The sequence below is a fragment of the Heterocephalus glaber genome, unplaced genomic scaffold (assembly GCF_053883595.1).
Source record: "Heterocephalus glaber isolate CG9 unplaced genomic scaffold, H.glaber_assembly_v1.0 deba00001504, whole genome shotgun sequence".
In the NCBI taxonomy this organism is placed as follows: Eukaryota; Metazoa; Chordata; class Mammalia; order Rodentia; family Bathyergidae; genus Heterocephalus; species Heterocephalus glaber.
The window spans coordinates 8,424,245-8,443,307 of NW_028258324.1; the positions used below are offsets into that span (position 1 = coordinate 8,424,245).

Here is a 19,063-nt window from a genome sequence, read left to right on the forward strand (position 1 = left end):
AAAAGTTAAGAGCATCTAACACTGTACTAAGTATATCTATACTTTTATCTTACAGGATTTAGCACAAAATGAACATAATTAGAGAAAATAAGGATTTGGCATGTTTCTATACAACAAAGCATTCATGGAGGGGAAAGTAAGTACTGCTGTTGATTTTATTTTTCTGTGCTTCTCTAAAGTAGCATTTTAAACATTACTCTATTTCAATATCTTAAATAATACCACACAGGGCCAGGGATTTAGCTCAGTGGTTTCAGCACCTGCCTCGAAAGCGCAAGTTCCCAAGTTCTATCCCCGGTACCAAAAAAAATAATAATAATACCACACAACTTAGTAGCTATTCAGCTCTTCTCTTTTGAAAAGCGCTATGTGCATATTTTAAGCACAAATACTACATTTAGATTAATACTACATTTAGATTATTGAAAAGCGTTATGTGCATATTTTAAGCACAAATACTACATTTAGATACATACATTTAGATTATTGTTTTGTTTTTTTTTTTCTTTTGACATTTCTGGTTTTCTGTATCTTAGGAAGGAGTTTTGTAAGAATCAAAAGATATTTAAAAAGGAAGTGAACCAGCTAGGTACTCTTTTTGGCTGTTATCAATGATTTTTGAGATTATGCATTAGTGGCAGAACATTAACACTACAGTTTTATTATCCAGAGTGTATCCTGTGTGTAATCATATTTTTATATCATTTGACTATCAGAGCAAATATATCATTAATTCTGGTATTCCATATAAGCTTTTTTTCTTTTTTTTTTTTGAGACAGGGTCTTGCTATATAGCTCAGGATAACCTTGAACTTGCTATGTAGCCCAGGCTGGCCTCAAACTTGCAACAATCCTCCTCCCTCAGCCTCCAGAGTGCTGGGATTACAGGCATGTGCCCGTATAAGCTTTTCAAAAAACCTGTAGTGAAATTTAAAATAATTGGATTTGACCTTTTACTTATTTGAGAAGAGAGTGCATTGGCTTCTTTTGTTTTGGGTAGCTGTCCTAGTTAGACCAAGGTATAAATGCTTCGTTGCCTTTCGTAAAATGGATGGTGATTCCTTCTCCCTAAAGTGTTATAAAGATAATGAAGTGTTATGGATTATATGAAAGATTTTAAGTATTTTTTTGTTTTGTTTTGGATTTTTCAGATAGGTTCTCACTGTGTAGTTCAGGCTGGCCTTGAACTCACTGTGTAGTACAGGCTGCCCTCACAGCAGATTCTCCTGCCTCAGCCTCCTTAGTGCTGGACTCACAGGCATGCACCATCACACCCAGTCATGGATTTTAAATTATGCCTTTGGCACATTGAGTATTAAATGAATGATGCTTGTTGACTTTTGCAAAAATTGGCGTAAACAGTAGTATGAGTCTTTAGTGCTTTGGATCAGACGTAAAGAAACGTGTATTTATTTATTTTTAACTTTTATTAGTACATGTTTGCACCACATAATGATTAAATTCCTTGTGGGGAATTGGTACATGTACATAATGTACCTCAGTTCTTTTGTTTTTTCCCTTTTCTCCAGCTCTGTTTAAAAAAATTTTTTTTTCTTTTTGTCAGCACATGTATTTATTTTATAAGTCCTTATCAAGATAATTATCATGAACAGATTAACAACCAGACTAACAGGCCAAAATAACATATAAAGCACATAAGACAATTATAATAAATCAAGGTACACTTTTAAATACATCAGCCATCCTGGATCACAATAACTTATTTTTCCCCATTGTCTTTTATTTTTCACTTTATTTATATATTGGATTTCTCACATAAGGTAAACTGTGTGATATTTAAGCTTGTGTGTCTGATTTACTTAATATTTTCATCTCAAGGTGCACCCATTCTCCTACAAATGACTTGAATTTATCCTTCTTTATGGCAGAGTAGTACTCCATTGTGTATAAATACTACATTTTCTTTATCCATGGACATATAGGCTGGTTCCAGGATTTAGCTGTTATGAATTGTGCTGCTGTAAACATTGATGTCTTTAACTCTTTTGGGAAGATACCTAGAAGGGGAATAGCTGAGTCAAATAGAATTTCTAGTTTTAGTGTTTTTGAGGGATCTTCATACTGATTTCCATAGTGTTTGTACCATTTTACATTCCCACCAACAATGAAGAAGCACCCCCCGACCCCAGCATTTGTTGTTTGATTTCTTGATGGTAAATAGCCATTTTATCTGGAGGGAGATGGAATCTCAGTATTATTTTCATTTGCATTTCACAAATGGCCAGCAGTGTTGAACATTTTTTCATGTATTTATCGGCCATTCATACTTCTTCATTTGACAAGTGTCTATTCATTTAAGATGCTAGTTTTTAGATTGGTTCTTTAAATTTGGCAGGTCTAATTTTTTTGAGTTCTTTATATAATCTAGATAATAGTCCTTTGAGGAATAGTTGGCAAAAGTTTTTTCCCATCTTGTAGATTGTCTCTTCATTCCATTGGTGGTTTCCTTTCCTGTGCAAAGCTTTTAAATTGGATGTGATCCCTTTTGTTGATTCTTGGTATTATTCCTTGTGCAACTGGAGTTCGGTTCAGAAAGTCTTTGTCTACACCTGTGTCTTCAGATGTTTAACCTGTTTTGTTTGCTAACATGTTTTAATATTTAGGTCTTTGATCCATTTTGATTTGAGTTTAGTGCATGGTGAGAGATATGGGTTCAATCTTCAGCTAGTGGATAGCCGGTTTTCCCAGCAGTATTTGTTAAAGAAGCTGACTTTCTTCCAGTGAAAGGATTTAGACCCTTTGTCATAAATAAGGTCACTGAGGATGCATGGAGTTGTTTCTGTATCCTTTATTCTGTTCCATTGATCTACAAGTGTGTGGGGGGGGGGTTGCCAATACCGTGATGTTTTTATCACTGTAACTTTATAGTATAACTTGAAGTCAGAGATTGTGATGTCCGTAGCCTTGCCGTTGGTGCCCAGAATTGCTTTTGCTACTCTAGGTCTCATCTGGTTTCATATGAATTTTAGGATTGCATTCTCTAGTTCTGTGAGAAATACTCTTGGTATTTTGATTGAGAGTATGTTACATCTGCATAACAGTTTTGGAAGTATGGCCAATTTGACTATATCAGTTCTGCTTATACAGGAATGGGATGTTATTTCACACACACACACACACACACACACACACCCAGTTTAGCTCAGGACCTTGTGCTTGCCAGGTAGGTGCAGCACTGCTGAGCTACATCCCCAGTCCTTCATTCCATTTTCTGCCATCTTCAATCTCCTTTTTCAGAGTACTATAGTTCACTGGAGAGGTCTTTTACTTTGTTTGTTGTGCTAATTCCCAAGTATTTCATTTTCCTTGATGCTATTGTGAAAGGTATTACTTCCCTGATTTCCTTTCTTGATGAATTTGTTACTGATACACAGGAATGCTGTTGACTTGAATGTTAATTACTATCCTAGTATGCTACTGAATTTAGTCATTAATTCTAAGAGTCTTTTGGTGGAGTTTTTGTGGTCCTCTATGTAGAGGATCATGTCATTTGCAAATAATAATTTGACTTCTTTCTTTCCTCTCCATATCCTTTTTGTTTGTTTTTCCTGTCTAATTGCTCTGGCTAATGCTTTGAAAACTGTGTTAAATAGGAGTGGTGACGGCAGACATCCTTGCCCTTATTCCTGATTTTAGAGTGAAAGCTTTCAGCTTCTCTCCATTTAATGCAGTATTGGCCATCAGTTTTGTCAGTGATGGCTTTTATCAGATTGAGATAAAGACCTTCTATGCATACTTTCTTTAAGGTGTTTATCATGATTGGATGTTGGATTTTGTCAAATGCTTGAGAAAATGTGATTTTGGTCCCTCATTCTGTATATGTGGTATATTACATTTATTGATTTGCGTGTGTTGAACCGTGCCTGCATCCCTGAAATGAATCCTACTGGGTCATTCATGGTATATGATTGTTTTGATGATTTACTGCATTCTGTTTGTCAGTCAGTATCTTATTGAGGACTTTTTTTTTGAGACAGGATCTTGCTGTCTAGTTCAGGCTGACCTTGAACTCACTATGTAGCCCAGGCTGGCCTCAAACTCTCAGTGATACTCTTGCTTCAGAGTGCTGGCACTACAGGCGTGCTCTACCACACCTGCCTGTAGATACCTATTTAGTCCATTTGTTTGATAGTTCTGGTTTTTCTTTTTGTTTTAGTTGATCCATCCTTGTGTGTAACAATGGGGTATTAAGGTCTCCCATTATAATTGTATTGGTGTTTATCTGATTTTTTAATGTCCAGAGCTGCTGGTATTTGGTGCTTATATGTTTATAATTGTTATCTCTTCACGTTAGATTCTTCCCTTAACTGATAAGTAGTGACCTTCTTTGTCTCTTCCCATCAGTTTTGGCTTGAAATTCACTTATCTAAAATTAGAATTGCTAGTCCTGCTTTTTTTGTTCAGGTTCCTGTTGCATGGAATATTCTTTTCCATTCTTGGGTTTTTAGTCTGTGGATTTATTTTTGAATTGAATATATTTCTTATGTAATGTGTATTGTTGGCTTTTGGTTCTTGATCCATTCTGCCAGTTTGTGTCTTTTGACTGGGGAATTGAGACTATTCACGTTGAGAGCTATTAATGAAAGGTACTGATTTATTCCTGTCATTGCATTATTTTCCTGTTGCTGTTTTCCTTATACTTTTTTCCTTTTGCTTAGCTGTTCATCCCACTAGTGTGTTCATTTTTTTGACTTATTGGCATTGTTGACTTCATTGTTTCTTTGTAGGATGTCCTTGAGAATTTTTTTTTTCCCAGTACTGGAGATCGAACTCAGGACCTTGCACTTGCTAGGCAAGTGTGGTGCCACTGAGCTAAATCCCTGGCTCTTGAGAATTTTTTGTAATGCTGGTTTGGTGGTCATGAATTTCTTGAGGTGCTCCTTATTGTGGAGATACCTTACTTCTCCATCAATTTTGAAGGAAAGTTTTATATAAGTCGGAGTTGGAAGTTGTTATCTTTTAGGGCTTGAAACATTTCAAGCTCTCCTAGCCTTTAATGTTTGTATTGAGAAGTCTGCTGTAATCATAATTGGTTTAGCTTTATATATGATTTATGTGTGATTATATGTGTTTGCCTTTCTCTAACAGCTTTTCAAGATTTTCTTGTAATGGACTTCTGGTACTGTGAGTATAGTGTAGCACAAAGAGGTTCTCTTTTGATCATCCTTATTTGGATTTCTATATGCCTCATTTATCTCTTTGTTTATTTCTTTCCCTGTGTTTGGGAAGTTTTTCTGCCATTATTTGTGTGAATAAATCTTTTATGCCATTTGTGTTATCTTGTGATTTTTTACTTATTCTAGTTAACCTTTTGTTATCTAACAGCCGTTGGATCTATTTTTCATGTTATGTTGTTGCTGTTAAGTTTGATTTGACTACTTCATTTTTGAAGGCATCATTGTCTTCTAGTTCTGAAATTCTGTTCTTCCATTGGTTGCTTCTGCTGCTCATACTTTCAGTATAAATTTTAATCTAGCTATATGAAACATTTTCAAGAACTCTTAATTCTTTGCTAAACTGGTCATTTATCTTTTGTTTAGCTCATCTAGCTTTTTATTAGTGTCTTCTATAAACTCCTGCACCTTTTTGATTATTCCATTATGTGTTTAGTTACATCTTTTGTGGCCCCACTGAAAACATCTTTGATCTGTTTTCTATCCTGCTCTTTTTTCCTTTTGAGTAATTCACAGATGTGTGGTTTATGCTATTCTCCCCCTCAGTACCCCCTGGATTGGCTTTGTGAGAGTTGGGAGTTTGTGGAGGCATTTTGTTGCCTTATCTTCTCATGTTTCTATTGTTTTTGTTTTGTGCTGAGGCTAGTGGTTACTTAGTGTAAAGACTTTGTGTCTAGAATAGAGATCTCTTTAGTCACTTTTTTGTCATGTACTTTGGATGTGGCTAACTAGTCCTTTGCCTCAGCCCCAAGATCGGGCCACTTTGGTTAATTTAGGAGAGGAGGATACAGTGTAATTAGCCCAACCCTGAGCTCTCTGAGAACAAACTCTAGTATTGTTTATGTCACAAAGGTAATCTGAATGTTGGCTTATAGAGAGATAGAAACAATTATGCGATCCTGGTAACACCAAGCAAATCAGCTACAGTAGTACTGTCCAAGACAAATTCCATATTAACATAAGGATCAATTAGGTACCACTTTTATCCCTGGAGAAGAAATCCACAATTAATATGTAAATGCTAAGACAACCTAGGTCTTGTCTTATAGCTGATATGTACTAAATGTGATAGCTACTGGTATATCTCCACTAATGGTAGAAAATAATTGAACAATAATTTTATAGTTAACTAAGTATTAAGCTTTATGGTTATACTATTAACACATTCTGGCCAGCTTGAACCACGGGTGGTATATGCATGACACTCCCATCAGGTGGTACAAGCTGCCAGGTGTGACAGGTATGGTTGTACGGCCCCATCATGAACATGTTAAAGGTATAGATCCTGGGTATGGGAAAATGCAAGAAGAAATTTTGAAACCTTAAACTGTATGATATGAGAAGGAGGAAGAGAAGTGGTATGGTACACAGAGTCCTATTGGGGAGTCGGAGGATGTTTAGAATTAGGTATAGTTAAGAGAAAAAAACTGACAGTAAATAGAAGATAATAGAAAAAGAGAAAAAAGAAATTTAGGGAGTAAAAATTAGAAAAAATTAAAGGGAGAGAAATTAAAAAGGGAAAAATTTTAAAAGGAAAAGAGGTAAACAAAAAAGGAATAAAGGAAATTCCCCCAAACCTCAGTAAACTGGTAAAGAAGAAAGGAGCAAAGGAAAGAAGAAAAAACAAAACAGAAACAAAACAATAAAACCAATGCACACTCTCACAAAAAGAAAAAAAGAGAAATTTGTGATGTTGAAGGTGTGGTTTTCTTCTGGGATTTACAATTTTGGGGCAGTGTCCCAGGCAAGACATGTCTTTGCTTACATTGATATAAAGAAGTCAGTCAGACCTCACATGTGCTGGGTGCAGACACCAGGATGCAGTAGGTTAGGGTGAGGGCATCACTGTCATGACTCAAATTCAGAGCAACTCAGGCTGAGCCTGGTCTCTGGCCAAGGGGGTGGGCACTGTGCCCTTTAACTCAAACCCCTTGGGGGGGTCTGTTTCCAGCTGCATTATGACTGTCTCCCTCACCATGTCTGTCTGCCGTGGCTGTATCTCACCTATTTACTGCAGGAACATAAACCTGGAAGCCCTAAAGTGAAGCTGTCCCACAGCTGCTCTGAGTCTTGGGTTCAAACAACCCCTTCCCGGTTGCACTCTTTCCTGGGATTTGGTGGGCTCTTGGACTGGAGCCACTCACCAGCTATTGCCTATTGAAGAACTCATGTGGAAGCAAAATCTCATGTTCTCCCGCTGCTCACAGCATCGCCCTCCGTTCCCCTGCCCCATTTCTCCCTGAAGCTCCCTGGAGTCCTCAGCTTTTACTTTGTCTACTTAGATTTGGTCTCCCTTTCCCATGAGCCATGACCTGGGAGCCAGGGAGAAAGCATAGACTGCCCCTTCCCTTCTCCATGTTGTGTTCTGTCTCTTCTGTTTCTCTGTAGGCTTTAGTTACCTGTCAGATCCTTCTTGGTTCCTGGGAATCTGCTCCTTTTTTTTTTTTTAAATCTTCAAGTTATTTTCCAGTGTCTGGATCCCTACATCTTGGAGACAAAGTTGTTCCTTATCACTCTGGCATTTTCCCAGAAGTCTGAAACTTGTATATTTAAATAAATGATTCTTATTTTTCCTCACATGATACGTTGTTATAGTCATCATAATATAACTTCTGTTTTTAATATATTGTAGGATACTGACAGATTTCCAACAAACTTTTTGCTTTGTGAGCTTGTCAAATTATGATAATCTGGAAACATTTTTTAAAAACTATTCTTAGAGAATAGTGATTAAGACTTAAGGCAGTCTTTCATTTTCCCTTTTTTTTTTGGTAACAGTTTGGAGCAGAACTTTCTGTGATTTTAGCACAATTCCTTCTCTCCATACCTTGAAACTTTTTAAAATAATGGCTTACAGATATGATTTATGAACCATAAAACCTTGTTAATGTACCCATTTTTAAAGGCATAAAGGGATTTATTAAACACTTCTAGGCTTTCCCACACAGCTTACATACATAGAGTTTTTCACCACTGTGAACTATTTCATGGTATCGGAGGGAACTAGAATGAGTGAAGGCTTTCCCACATTGCTTACATACACGTGGTTTCTCTCCAGTATGAATCTTCTTATGGCTTTAAAGGCCATTGTAAGAAACAAAAACTTTCTGACACTGTATACACATATACAGCTTCTCTCCATTGTGAATCCTTTCGTGTTGTCGAAATGTACCAGAACAAATAAAAGCTTTGCCATACTGGTTACATGCATAGGGCTTCTCTCTATGGTGAAACCATTCATGATAGCAAAGGAAACTGTGATCAGTGAAGGCTTTCCCACATTGCTCACACACATAAGGTTTCTCTCCAGTATGAATTCTTTCATGTCTTTGAAGGGAACTAAAATGACCAAAGGCTTTCCCACAACTGTTACAGAGGTAGGGTTTCTCTCCAGTGTGAATTCTTTCATGTATTTGAAGGGAACTAGAACTTACATAGGTTTTCCCACATTGCTTACATACATGGCATTTCTTTCCACTCTGAATGTGTTCGTGTTTTTGAAGAGAAGTGGAATGAGTAAAGCCATTCACAACTTGCTTACATTCATAAGATTTCTCTCCAGTTTCAGTCTTTTCAAGTTTCTGAAAGCCTTGGGCTTTCTCATTTTGCCTCTATGTTTGTAAGGCTTCTCTCCGCATCCCGGATTTTCATTAGGTTTGCATACAGTGTGAGCTCCATATGGCACATTTAGGGAAGAATGATTAATGAGGGCCTCTCCACATAAATAGCTTTCACAGGGTGATAGTCCAGTGGAAGTTTTCTTCTTTACAACATGCTCTGGTGTCTGGTTGAAGGTTTCTCCACATTGACTACCTTCTTTATATTCACAGTTTGTCTACAACTTGAGTCCATGTCCAGGTTCTGGGGTGTCCTAGTGTGCTCCCTAGGGATCTTAAAACCCTCAGAGTTCACAGAGGGACCCGGGCTGAGACACCTTGTCCTTCCAATCTCAATCCCTAATCTATTAAACAATTCTAAAAGTACACAAAGAAATAGAGTTCAGGCCCTTGAGAGAGAGGCACACTATAGTCTAGAGCTGGAGATATTTATGTTTTGTGGTGTGGAAATCTGAAATTTGTGAATCTGTAGAAAATTTGGGCTTGGTTTACAGGAGAAAAACCATGGCCAACCCACAGGTAGAAAGATGATGACTCGTTTTATAGGTGAATTGATGGCTCATTTTATAAGACAAAGGTCTGGGCCCAGTCTGTTTTACTTCTTGAGGTCAGTTTTCTCCACTTTACCTTATCCACTAAGCTAATTTGTGGATTTAAAGTATGTTTAAAGGATTTGGGGTGACATGGGCCTGGAAGAAAAGAATCATAAGACTAGGGAGTATAGATGTGGATAACCTTGAATAACTGCTCTGAAATTTTTGCTTTTTAAATTTTATTTATTTATTTATTTATTTATTTATTTATTTATTGAGACTGAGTTTTGCTATGTAGTTCAATCTGGCCTTGAACTGTGAAGTGGGCCTCAAACTTCTAATATTCTCCTGCCTCAGCCTCCCTAGTGCTGGGATTTCAAGCATGCACCAGCAGGCCTAGCTCAAAATGTCTCACAGTGATAGGGCTTGAACCAGGGCCCAACACATGCTAAGCAAGTGCTCTACCACTGAGCCACATCCCCAGCCCTGTCTTAAAAGTGCAATTTTCACTTGTAATCCCAGCACTCAGGAGGTTGAGGCAAGAGGATCACTGCAAGTTTGACACCAGCCTGGGCTACATATGGAGTTCAGGGCCAGCCTGAACTATAAAGGGAGACCTTGGCTCAAACCCTCCCCACCTAAAAAAAAGTACAATTTTCAGATGATTTTCCTTGTGTTCTTTCTACCTATCTTTATTACTTCTATCCTACCTAATTTCCCCACCTAAGATTTTGATACCTTCTTCTTAAGGGATACAGAGGGGGCCAAAGGTCTGCTGTTTTATGGCTGCTTCAGGCACTGACCCTGCCTAGCCAGAGTTCAAAAGTCTCACTTGGACTGATCTAAAGGACACATAGAAGGTAGATTTTCTTGTTTGACAAAGCATCAGCCACTAATAGTCTGAAAAGGAGAACAAGGACATTAACAAGTCATTGCTGCTTAAGCTGCATTTTATGACCAAGTTAAGCAGGGATTAAAGATTAAAACTAGAATATTGGTGAATAGTGGCTCCAAAAAGTGGTAGAAGTCAGGCTGAATTTGGTGAAGCCTTTGATCTTTAATATTAATCTTTGTTTTGAGGTCTTTACCCGGGTGTAACAGATGTAGTTGAAGAACTTGTAGACTTTCCTTTATTTTGTTAGTAAGAAGTCTAATTTTCTCTTTTTAAAAATTTTATTAGTAGATGTTTGTAATTCATGCAGTTTGTAGTCATCTTGGAGAGTGGTTACATGTACATGTTACAGCTTATTTTGGGGATTGTTGTTTTTTTAATCCCCTTTCTCTTCCCTTCTACTCCCGCCCCTCCTTCTTGGCTCCCCCAGTTCTCTTTTTCATACTTGTTGATATTTGTCTTAGCTCATGCTATAACATATGGTGTTTACATTAATTGGGGTTATTAGCTTCCTATGCATGACACATCTTTATTCCTCTCATTTCTCCTATCCCTCCTCCTCACCCCTCACTCTTGTTCCCTTGGTCCACTTCACTATTGCAAGAGATCCATCCCCTTGTCCCTTTCTAACCATCCTCTGTCATTTTCTTTGTTTGAACTTTGCCTCACTCAAATGAGAGATACTATATGGTATTTAAGCTTGTGCATCTGCTTTATTTCACTCAACATTATATTTTCCAGGTGCATCTATTTTATTTATATGTCATTCTTTATAGTCCAGTAGTATTCCATTATATATAAATACCACATTTTCTTTATCCAGTCATCTGTTGATGGGCATACAGGCTGCTTCCAGAATTTAGCTATTACTAGTTGTGCAGTTATAAATATTAGTATGCATGTATTGCATTAAACTCTTTCTTGGGAAGATGCTTAGCAGGGGACTAGCTAGCTTGTATGGAATTTTTAATTTCAGTTCTTTGTAAAATCTTCATAGTAATTTCCATAATGATTGTAGTAGTTTGTGTTCCCACCAACAATGCAGGAGCGTTCATTTTTCACTACAGCCATGCCAGTATTTGTTATTATTCGATTTCCTAATGATTGCCATTCTTTCTAGAGTAAGATGGAATCTTAGCATTGTTTTAATTTGCATTTCTCTAATGGCCAGAGATGTTGAACATTTTTTTCATATGTGTTGACCATTTGTATTTCTTCCTCTGTGAAGTGTCAGATCACTTCTCCAGCCCATTTCTTGACTGGGTCTTTAATTTTAGGTAGTTTAGTTTGTTTGAGTTCTTTGTATAATTCTAGATATTAGTCTTCTGAGGAGTAGCTGGCAAAATTTTTGCCATTTGGTAGGTTGTCGCTTCATTCCACTGATTGATTTTAGTCTGGTATAATCTTTTTTTTTTTTTTTTTTTTGGCACCGGGGATCCAACTCAGGTCCTTGCACTTGCGCAGCAGGCGGCAAAACCACTGAGCTAAATCCCTGGCAAGTCTGATATAATCTTATTTGTTGATTCTTGCTATTTCTTGTGTGATTGAAGTTCTGTTTAGAAAATCTTTTCCTACACTTATGTGTTCAAGTGTTTTACCTATTTTATCTTCCAGAAGCTTTGTTTCTGTTTCAATGTTTAGGTCTTTTGCCCATTTTAATTTTAATTTAGTATATGGTGAGAGATAAGGGTCCAGTTGCATTCTTCTACAAACATATAACCAATTTTCCCAGCACCACTTGTTAAATGGGCTGTCTTTCCTTCAAGATATGCTTTTTGGACCCTTTGTCAGAGATTGAATAGTTAAATAAATCTGGAGAGGTTTCTGTATCTTCAGTTCTGTTCCACTGATCCATGTGTCTTTTTTTTGTTCCAGTCCCATGCCATTTTTTATCACTATTGTTTTGTAGTATAGCTTAAAGTCAGGTATTGCTATACCTCCTGCTTTGCTCTTATTGCCCAAAATTATTTTTACTATTTCTGGATCTCTTCTGGTTCTGTATGAATTTTAGGATTGTTTTCTCTATATCTGTAAAGTGTGCTGTTGGTATTTTGATTGGGACTGCATTTAATCTGTATAATAGTTTTGGGAGTAAGGCCATTTTGACAGTATTGGCTCTGCCTATCCAGGAGCAAGGGGCGTCTTTCCATTTTGTGATGCCCTCTTCAATCTCCTTCAGAGTACTGTACATTTCTTTGTAGAGGTCTTTGATTTCCTTGGTTAGGTAATTCCTAGATATTTCACTTTTCTTGAAGCAACTATGAATGGTATTTTCATAATTTTTTATCTTATTCATTGTTGATGTACATTAATGGTAATGAATTTTATATGTTCTTGTATCCTACTTTGCTCAAGTTGATTATTCTAAGAGTTTTTTTGGTGGAGTTCTTTGGGTCTTTGGGGAGTGTCATGTCATTTTCAAATAATAATTTGAGTTCTTCCTTTCCTATATGTATCCCTTTTATTTCTTTCTCTTGCCTAATTGGTCTAGCTAATGTTTCAAGTACCATACTATATTGAATAGAAAAGATGATAGTGGACGTTCTTGTCTTGTTCTTGACTTTACGGGCAATGCTTTTAGTTTTTCCCCATTTAGTGTAATGCTGGCTATTGGTTTGTCATAAATAGGCTTTATCATATTCAGGTATGGTCCTTCTAAACCTATTTTCCTCAGGGTTTTTATCATGAAGGGATGTAGGATTTTGTCAAAATCCTTTTCTGCATCTGTTGATATGATAATGTGTTTATTGACCTTGTCCTGTTTAAGTGATGTATTACATTTATTGACTTACATATGTTGAACCATCCTCACATCTCTTGGATGAAACCTGCTTGATCATCGTGTATGATCTATTTGATAATGTGGTGCATTCTATTTGGTAATATCTTGAGGATTTTTGCATCTATGTTCATTAAAGAGATTGGCCTTTTAGTTGGGTCTTTATCTGGTTTGAGGATCAGGGCTTTCATAAATGAATTTGGGAGCACTCTATCCTTTTCAGTTTCTTTGACAAGCTTAAGGATATGGCATCCTTAAAGGTTTTGTAGAATTCAGAAGTGAATCCATCAGGTCCTGGGTTGTTTTGTTTTATTTTGTAATTTTCTCCCATTTTAATTTGAGTATAATTGTGGGGTTTTGAACTATCACCATCTGCTGTTATTTTATTTTACATACCCCTCCTGTGTTCTAATAATTTCATTTTCCTCCAGTTAATACCGAATTTTATTCTATTTTATCCATTTTTGAATGTCCAGAGTTTGCCAGAATGGCTGCCATGTAGTAAGTGATCAGTATACATTTTTTTTTTAATTCTTTTATTGGTACATTTTAGGTATACAATATGTTTACATTTATCATTGGGTGCTTGTACCGGTACATGATGTATCTTGGTTCTTATTTTTTTCCCCATTACCTATGCGCCCTTCACCCCCTCCACCCTTCCCTATTTTACATAGATTTCGTTTCCTTGCTTTTCTTTTCTCATAATTTTTCCTTTCCCTTCTTCCCTTTCTCCTTCCCCTCCCACCACCCCTACACCTTTGGACATTTTCCTGTTTCAAATGATCAATTATTTGTTTTAAGCATTTTAATCCTTATTTACACTTTAAGTTTCTCACACTACAGAAACTGTTCAGCATTTACACATGTGTGTCCTGTTTATTTCACTTAAGAGTATGGCCTCAATATGCATCCATTTAGCTATAAATGTCTCTAGTTTCTTATTCTTTATGTCTGAATAGTACTCTATTTTATAAAAAACCACATCTTTATCCAGTTTCCAGTTAATAGGCACTTGGGCTGTTTCCAAGCTTTAGCTATTGCAAACTGTGCCACTATAAACATGGGTGTACATATATCGCTGTAGTATGATTCTTTTAATTCCTTTGGGAAGATACCCAGCAGGGGAATAGCTGGGTCAGATAGGACCTCTAGCCCTAGTTCTTTGAGGTATCTCCATACTGATTTCCACAGTGGTTGCACCAGTCTGCACTCCCACCAACAATGGAGAAGGGTTCCTTTCTCCACACACCCCTGCCAGTATTTGTTATTGGTTGATTTCTTGATGGAACCTATTCTGTCTGTGGTGAGGTGGAATCTCAGTGTTGTTTTCATCAGCATCTCTCAAATGACCAATGATGTTAAACATTTTTTCATATATTTATTTGCTGCTTTTCCTTCTTTGTCTGAGAAATGTCTGTTCATTTCAGATGCCCATTTTTGAATTGGGTCTTTGAATTTGGGGGTTCTGATTTTTTTTCACTTCTTTATATATTGTAGATAGTAGGGTACAGCTGCTAAAAATTTTTTCCCATATTGTAGGTTGTCTGTTAGCTCTGTTGGTGGTTTCTCTTGCAGTGCAGAAGCTTTTTAATAAGATGAGATCCCAGTTGTTGATTCTTAGTGCTAGCTCCCATGTACTGAGGTTTTGTTCATAAAGTCTCTTCCTATGCCAATGTCATCAAGAGTTCTACCTAACTTATCTTCCAGCAAGTTTAGTGTTTCTGTCTTGATATTTAGATCTTCAATCCACTTTGATCTTAGTTTAGTATATGGTGATAGACATGGCTCTAGTTTTAATCTTTGGCAGGTTGAAATCCAGTTTTTCCAACACCATTTCTTAAATAGGCCATCTTTCCTCCATTGAGGGTGGTTGGCTCCTTTGTCAAAGATGAGGTGGCTGAGTATGTCTGGAGTTGTTTCTGCATCTTCTAACCTATTCCACTGATCCTCAGGTCTGTTTCTTTGCCAATACCATGCTGTTTTTACCACAGTAGCTTTGTAGTATAGTTTCAAGTTGGGGATTGTGATACCCCCAGCCATGTCTCTGTTGCCTAGAATTGCTTTTGCTATTCTCGGTCTCTTCTGCTTCCAAATGAATTTTTGAATTGTTTTCTCTACTTCTGTGAAGTATATTGGTAAAATTTCAATCAGCATTGCATTAAATCTGTATAGTAGTTTTGGAAGCATGGCCATTTTCACTATATTGATTCTTCCTACCCGGGAACAAGGGATGCCTTTCCATTTTCTTATATCCTCCTCAGTTTGCTTTTCCAGAGTGCTGTAGTTTTCAGTGTAGAGGTCTTTTGCTTCCTTTGTTAGGTTAATTCCTAGATATTTCATTTTTTTGGGATGCTGTTGTAAAAGGAATTGTTTCCCTAATTTCTCTCTCAGTGAGTCTGTTATTTGTGTATAAGAAGGCTATTATTTTTGGAGTGTTGACCTTATATCCAGCTACTCTACTGAATCTGTCAATTAGGTCTAGAAGTCTTTTGGCCAAGATTTTTGGGTCTTCTATGTAAAGTATCATATCATCAGCAAATAATGACAGTTTAAGTTCTTCCTTTCCTATCTTTATTCCTTTCATTTCTTTCTTTTTTCTAATTGCTGTGGCTAATGTTTCCAGAACTGTATTGATCAGGAGTGGTGATAGTGGGCATCCTTGTCTTGTTCCTGATTTTAGCATGAAAGTTTTCAGTTTTTGACCATTGAATATAATGTTGGCTGTTGGTTTTTCATAGATAGCCTTAATCAGGTTGAGATAAAGACCTTCTATTCCAATTTTCTGTAGCGGTTTTATCATGAATGGGTATTGGATTTTGTCAAATGCCTTTTCTGCATCTATTGAGATGATCATATGGTTTTTGTCCTTGACCCTGTTAATATAGTGTATTACATTTATTGATTTACGAATGTCCTTGCATCCCTGGGATAAATCTGACTTGGTCAGGGTGTATGATCTTCTTGATGACCCTCTGTATTCTGTTTGCCAGTATCTTGTTGAGGACTTTTGCATCTATGTTCATTAGGGAGATTGGTCTGTAGTTCTCCTTTTGAGTTGGGTCTTTCCTTGGTTTTGGAATCAAAGTAACGCTTGCTTCCAGGAATAAATTTGGAAGCCTTGCTTCCCTTTCAATTTCCTTGATGAGTTTAAAGAGTAATGGCAATAGTTCTTCTTTAAATGTCTTGTAGAATTCAGGAGTGAAGCCATCAGGACCTGGGCTTTTCTTTGTTGGTAAATGTTTTATTACATTTTCAATTTCACTCATTGTAATTTGGGTGTTTAGAATTTCTGTATCTTCTTCATTTAATTTTGGCAATTTGTGTGTATCTAGGAATCTGCCCATTTCTTCTGTGTTTTCCATTTTATTAGAGTACAGGTTCTCAGAGTATGTATTGATGATCCTCTGGATTTCTGCTGGGTCTGTTTTGACTTCACCTTTTTCATTCTTAATTGCATGGATTTAAGCCTTTTCTTTCCTTTTTTTGATAAGGTTGGGTAATGGTTTATTGATTTTATTTATTCTTTCAAAAAACCAACTCTTTAATCCATTGATTTTTTTTTGTATCTTTCTATTAGTCTTTATTGCATTGATTTCTGCTGTGATCTTTTTTTTTTGATCATGGCTAGTTGGAGTTCTATATGCCTCACTTACCTGTATGTCCAATTCTCCACCTCTGTCTGGGAAGTTTTCTACTATTACTTCTATGAACATTTTTTTTATGTCAATTGTACTTTCTCCTGTTTTTTCATGGACTATCAGTCTTATGTTCTTCTTTGCATCATCTAGCAGCTGCTGGATTGATTTCTCGTGGTCCCTTACTATTTTGAAGAGATCTCTGTTTTCATGGTCCTTAACTGCAATCTTGTCTTCTATATCTGATATTCTATCTTCAGATTCCCTTAATCTGCTGTGCATGCTTTCAGTGGATTTTTTAATCTCCTGAATATCTGTTTGAATCTGTTTCATGGTTTCCATTTCTTTCTTATGCTGGTTATGCATGGCTTCCAGCATGTTTCTGACCACATCTGTTTTTGTTTTTATCTGTTTCTGTTCTAGAGCCTCTAATTATGTCTTTCACTCTATTCACCATCTCTGTAGTTATCTGGGAAATTATTTCTGTTTTGAATTTTTCTAGAGCCTCATTCATCTGTTTTGTTACTTCCTGTGCTATCAGTTCAGGGTGTCCAGGTGGTTGATTATCAGACTTTTTCACCTTGATTCCCCTAGAATTTGCCTTTTGTGGGGTGGAAGTCTGAGTCTGTGCCTTACTTGAATGTCTTCTCTTTTTTGTTTTTGGTACTGTCCTTGGTTTAATTCCTGGGTTACTACTTTGAAGTTGCTTATTGTAAATATCTTTGTTGATGTATTTAGAACCCTTATGGAATGATTGCTTCTCAGAGGTGTCTTCCAGATATAGCTGGGCTTTAGGTTTTGAGTCTCTAATGGCTCTGAGGCTGTCTCATTTTCATTATACCAGGAAGGATAACTGATTGTATCACTTGGGCTAAAGTGTTGTGATTGATCTAATCAGCAACACAATAGCATCAAGTACCTCTTGGAAAGGGACAATTTGTGGTAGTTATTAATCTGTCACCCATAACTATATGAATTAAATCATAGTCAAGGACCAACCCAACATATGTTTATAGTGAATAAACTCTTCAATATAGCAACTTTACCGTTCGAGATGGGGAGTTAGAAGGAGTTGGGGAGGGAGGAATAGGTAAGTAGAAGTATAGGGGAAGGTTAACAGTGAGGCCAGAAGGCACAAGCAAGAGAAGGAAAGAGAAGAAAAGAAAGACAAAGAAGAAATAAAAATTAGGGGCAGAATACAAACACAAAGAGAGATGAAGAACAATGTGGGACAGCATGGGAACAAAGCAGAGAGAGAAGAACAGACAAAAGAAAGAAAAAAGGAAAAATAAAAATTTTAAAAGAGTAGCAAAGAAGAAAAAAATTAAAAATAAGAGCAAAAAACCCCGGTAATTTTGAAAATAACAAATAAAAGATGAAAATGAAGGGACTCCTTCAGGGTATGTCTCTTCTGTCACAGTAGACAATGTGGGCAGTGGTGTGCAGTTATAAGTTAATGAGTCTCAGTAAGCCAGTCACAGACCCGTGAGATTCAGGCAGATTTCTGGTTGTAAGTCCCAAGTTGAGCTCCCTGCAGGGTTGAACCGTGCAAGGTTCTTTTGCAGGTTCCAGCTGCCTTTCCCCTGAAGATAGTCCAGGTTCCGATGGGAGGTGATGAGTCCTCCAAGTTACCAAGTATGGTGGTCTGGTGTGCCTTTATTGCAGAGATTCTCTTCACTTTTCCAGTGGGCTTCAGTTTTCATTAGGGAGCTTGAGAGAGGCCCTCTCTCTCTGTTGTTCACTACTGCAGCTCAGGACAATGGCCTTTATGCTCCCCTGTGCTCAGCTAGGTCTCTGGCTAGGTCTCCTGGTCGAAAGTGGGCAGAGCAAGCCAGACTGAGCAGGGTGCACTCAGCCTGCATCTGCTCTGCCCACAGCAGATGGCCAAGCCTAGAGGCTGTTGGGCGTGCCCAGGGTCCTCACCAGCTAGGTCCCCGGCTAGGTCTCCTCCAGTATACACTTTTTGAGTGAATGTCCATGAATGAATGTACTTATGGTTGGCAAGCAACAATGTTTTGAATCAGTTGTTAAGGATTAGACTTTTTTCAGACAGCTCAATAACTCAAAAAATACTTTCTCTAAAGAGTGCTTAAAAATTAGGAGTTACTTTGTGTTTCCGCTAACCCTAACCCAGCATCTAATCTACTTTCTGTCTCTGTAATTAACTATTTGGAACATCTTATATAAATGGCATAATAAAGAACAGTCTTCTAATTTTTATTTTGTGTGTGTGTGATAGGGAGAAGTTTTAGATAACTTAATAGATTGAATATTAAGGTAGTTATAGAAGCAAAATAAGTAATGTGTTCTTTTAACATTTACTTTCCCCATAACTCCTTGTTTAAGGTGATGGTTATCTGACTCTTTAACCAGTAACTTCATTAGCCTAACAAAGTTGCAATGCCAGGG

The 19,063-nt window shown here is 37.1% G+C and overlaps 1 protein-coding gene across 2 annotated transcripts in view; it reads left to right on the plus strand.

The window, feature by feature from the left end:
- Dnajc13 (DnaJ heat shock protein family (Hsp40) member C13) overlaps nucleotides 1-19,063 on the plus strand; it is a 147,936-nt gene that overhangs the window by 19,307 nt on the left and 109,566 nt on the right. For both annotated transcript variants that reach the window (XR_015440811.1, XM_087186154.1), the window contains exon 2: nucleotides 56-136. Coding sequence is in view for 1 of the 2 variants with exons in the window: in XM_087186154.1 (XP_087042280.1) it covers nucleotides 69-136 (68 nt within the window). In the remaining variant the exon portion in view is untranslated. The remainder of the gene's footprint in view (nucleotides 1-55; nucleotides 137-19,063) is intronic.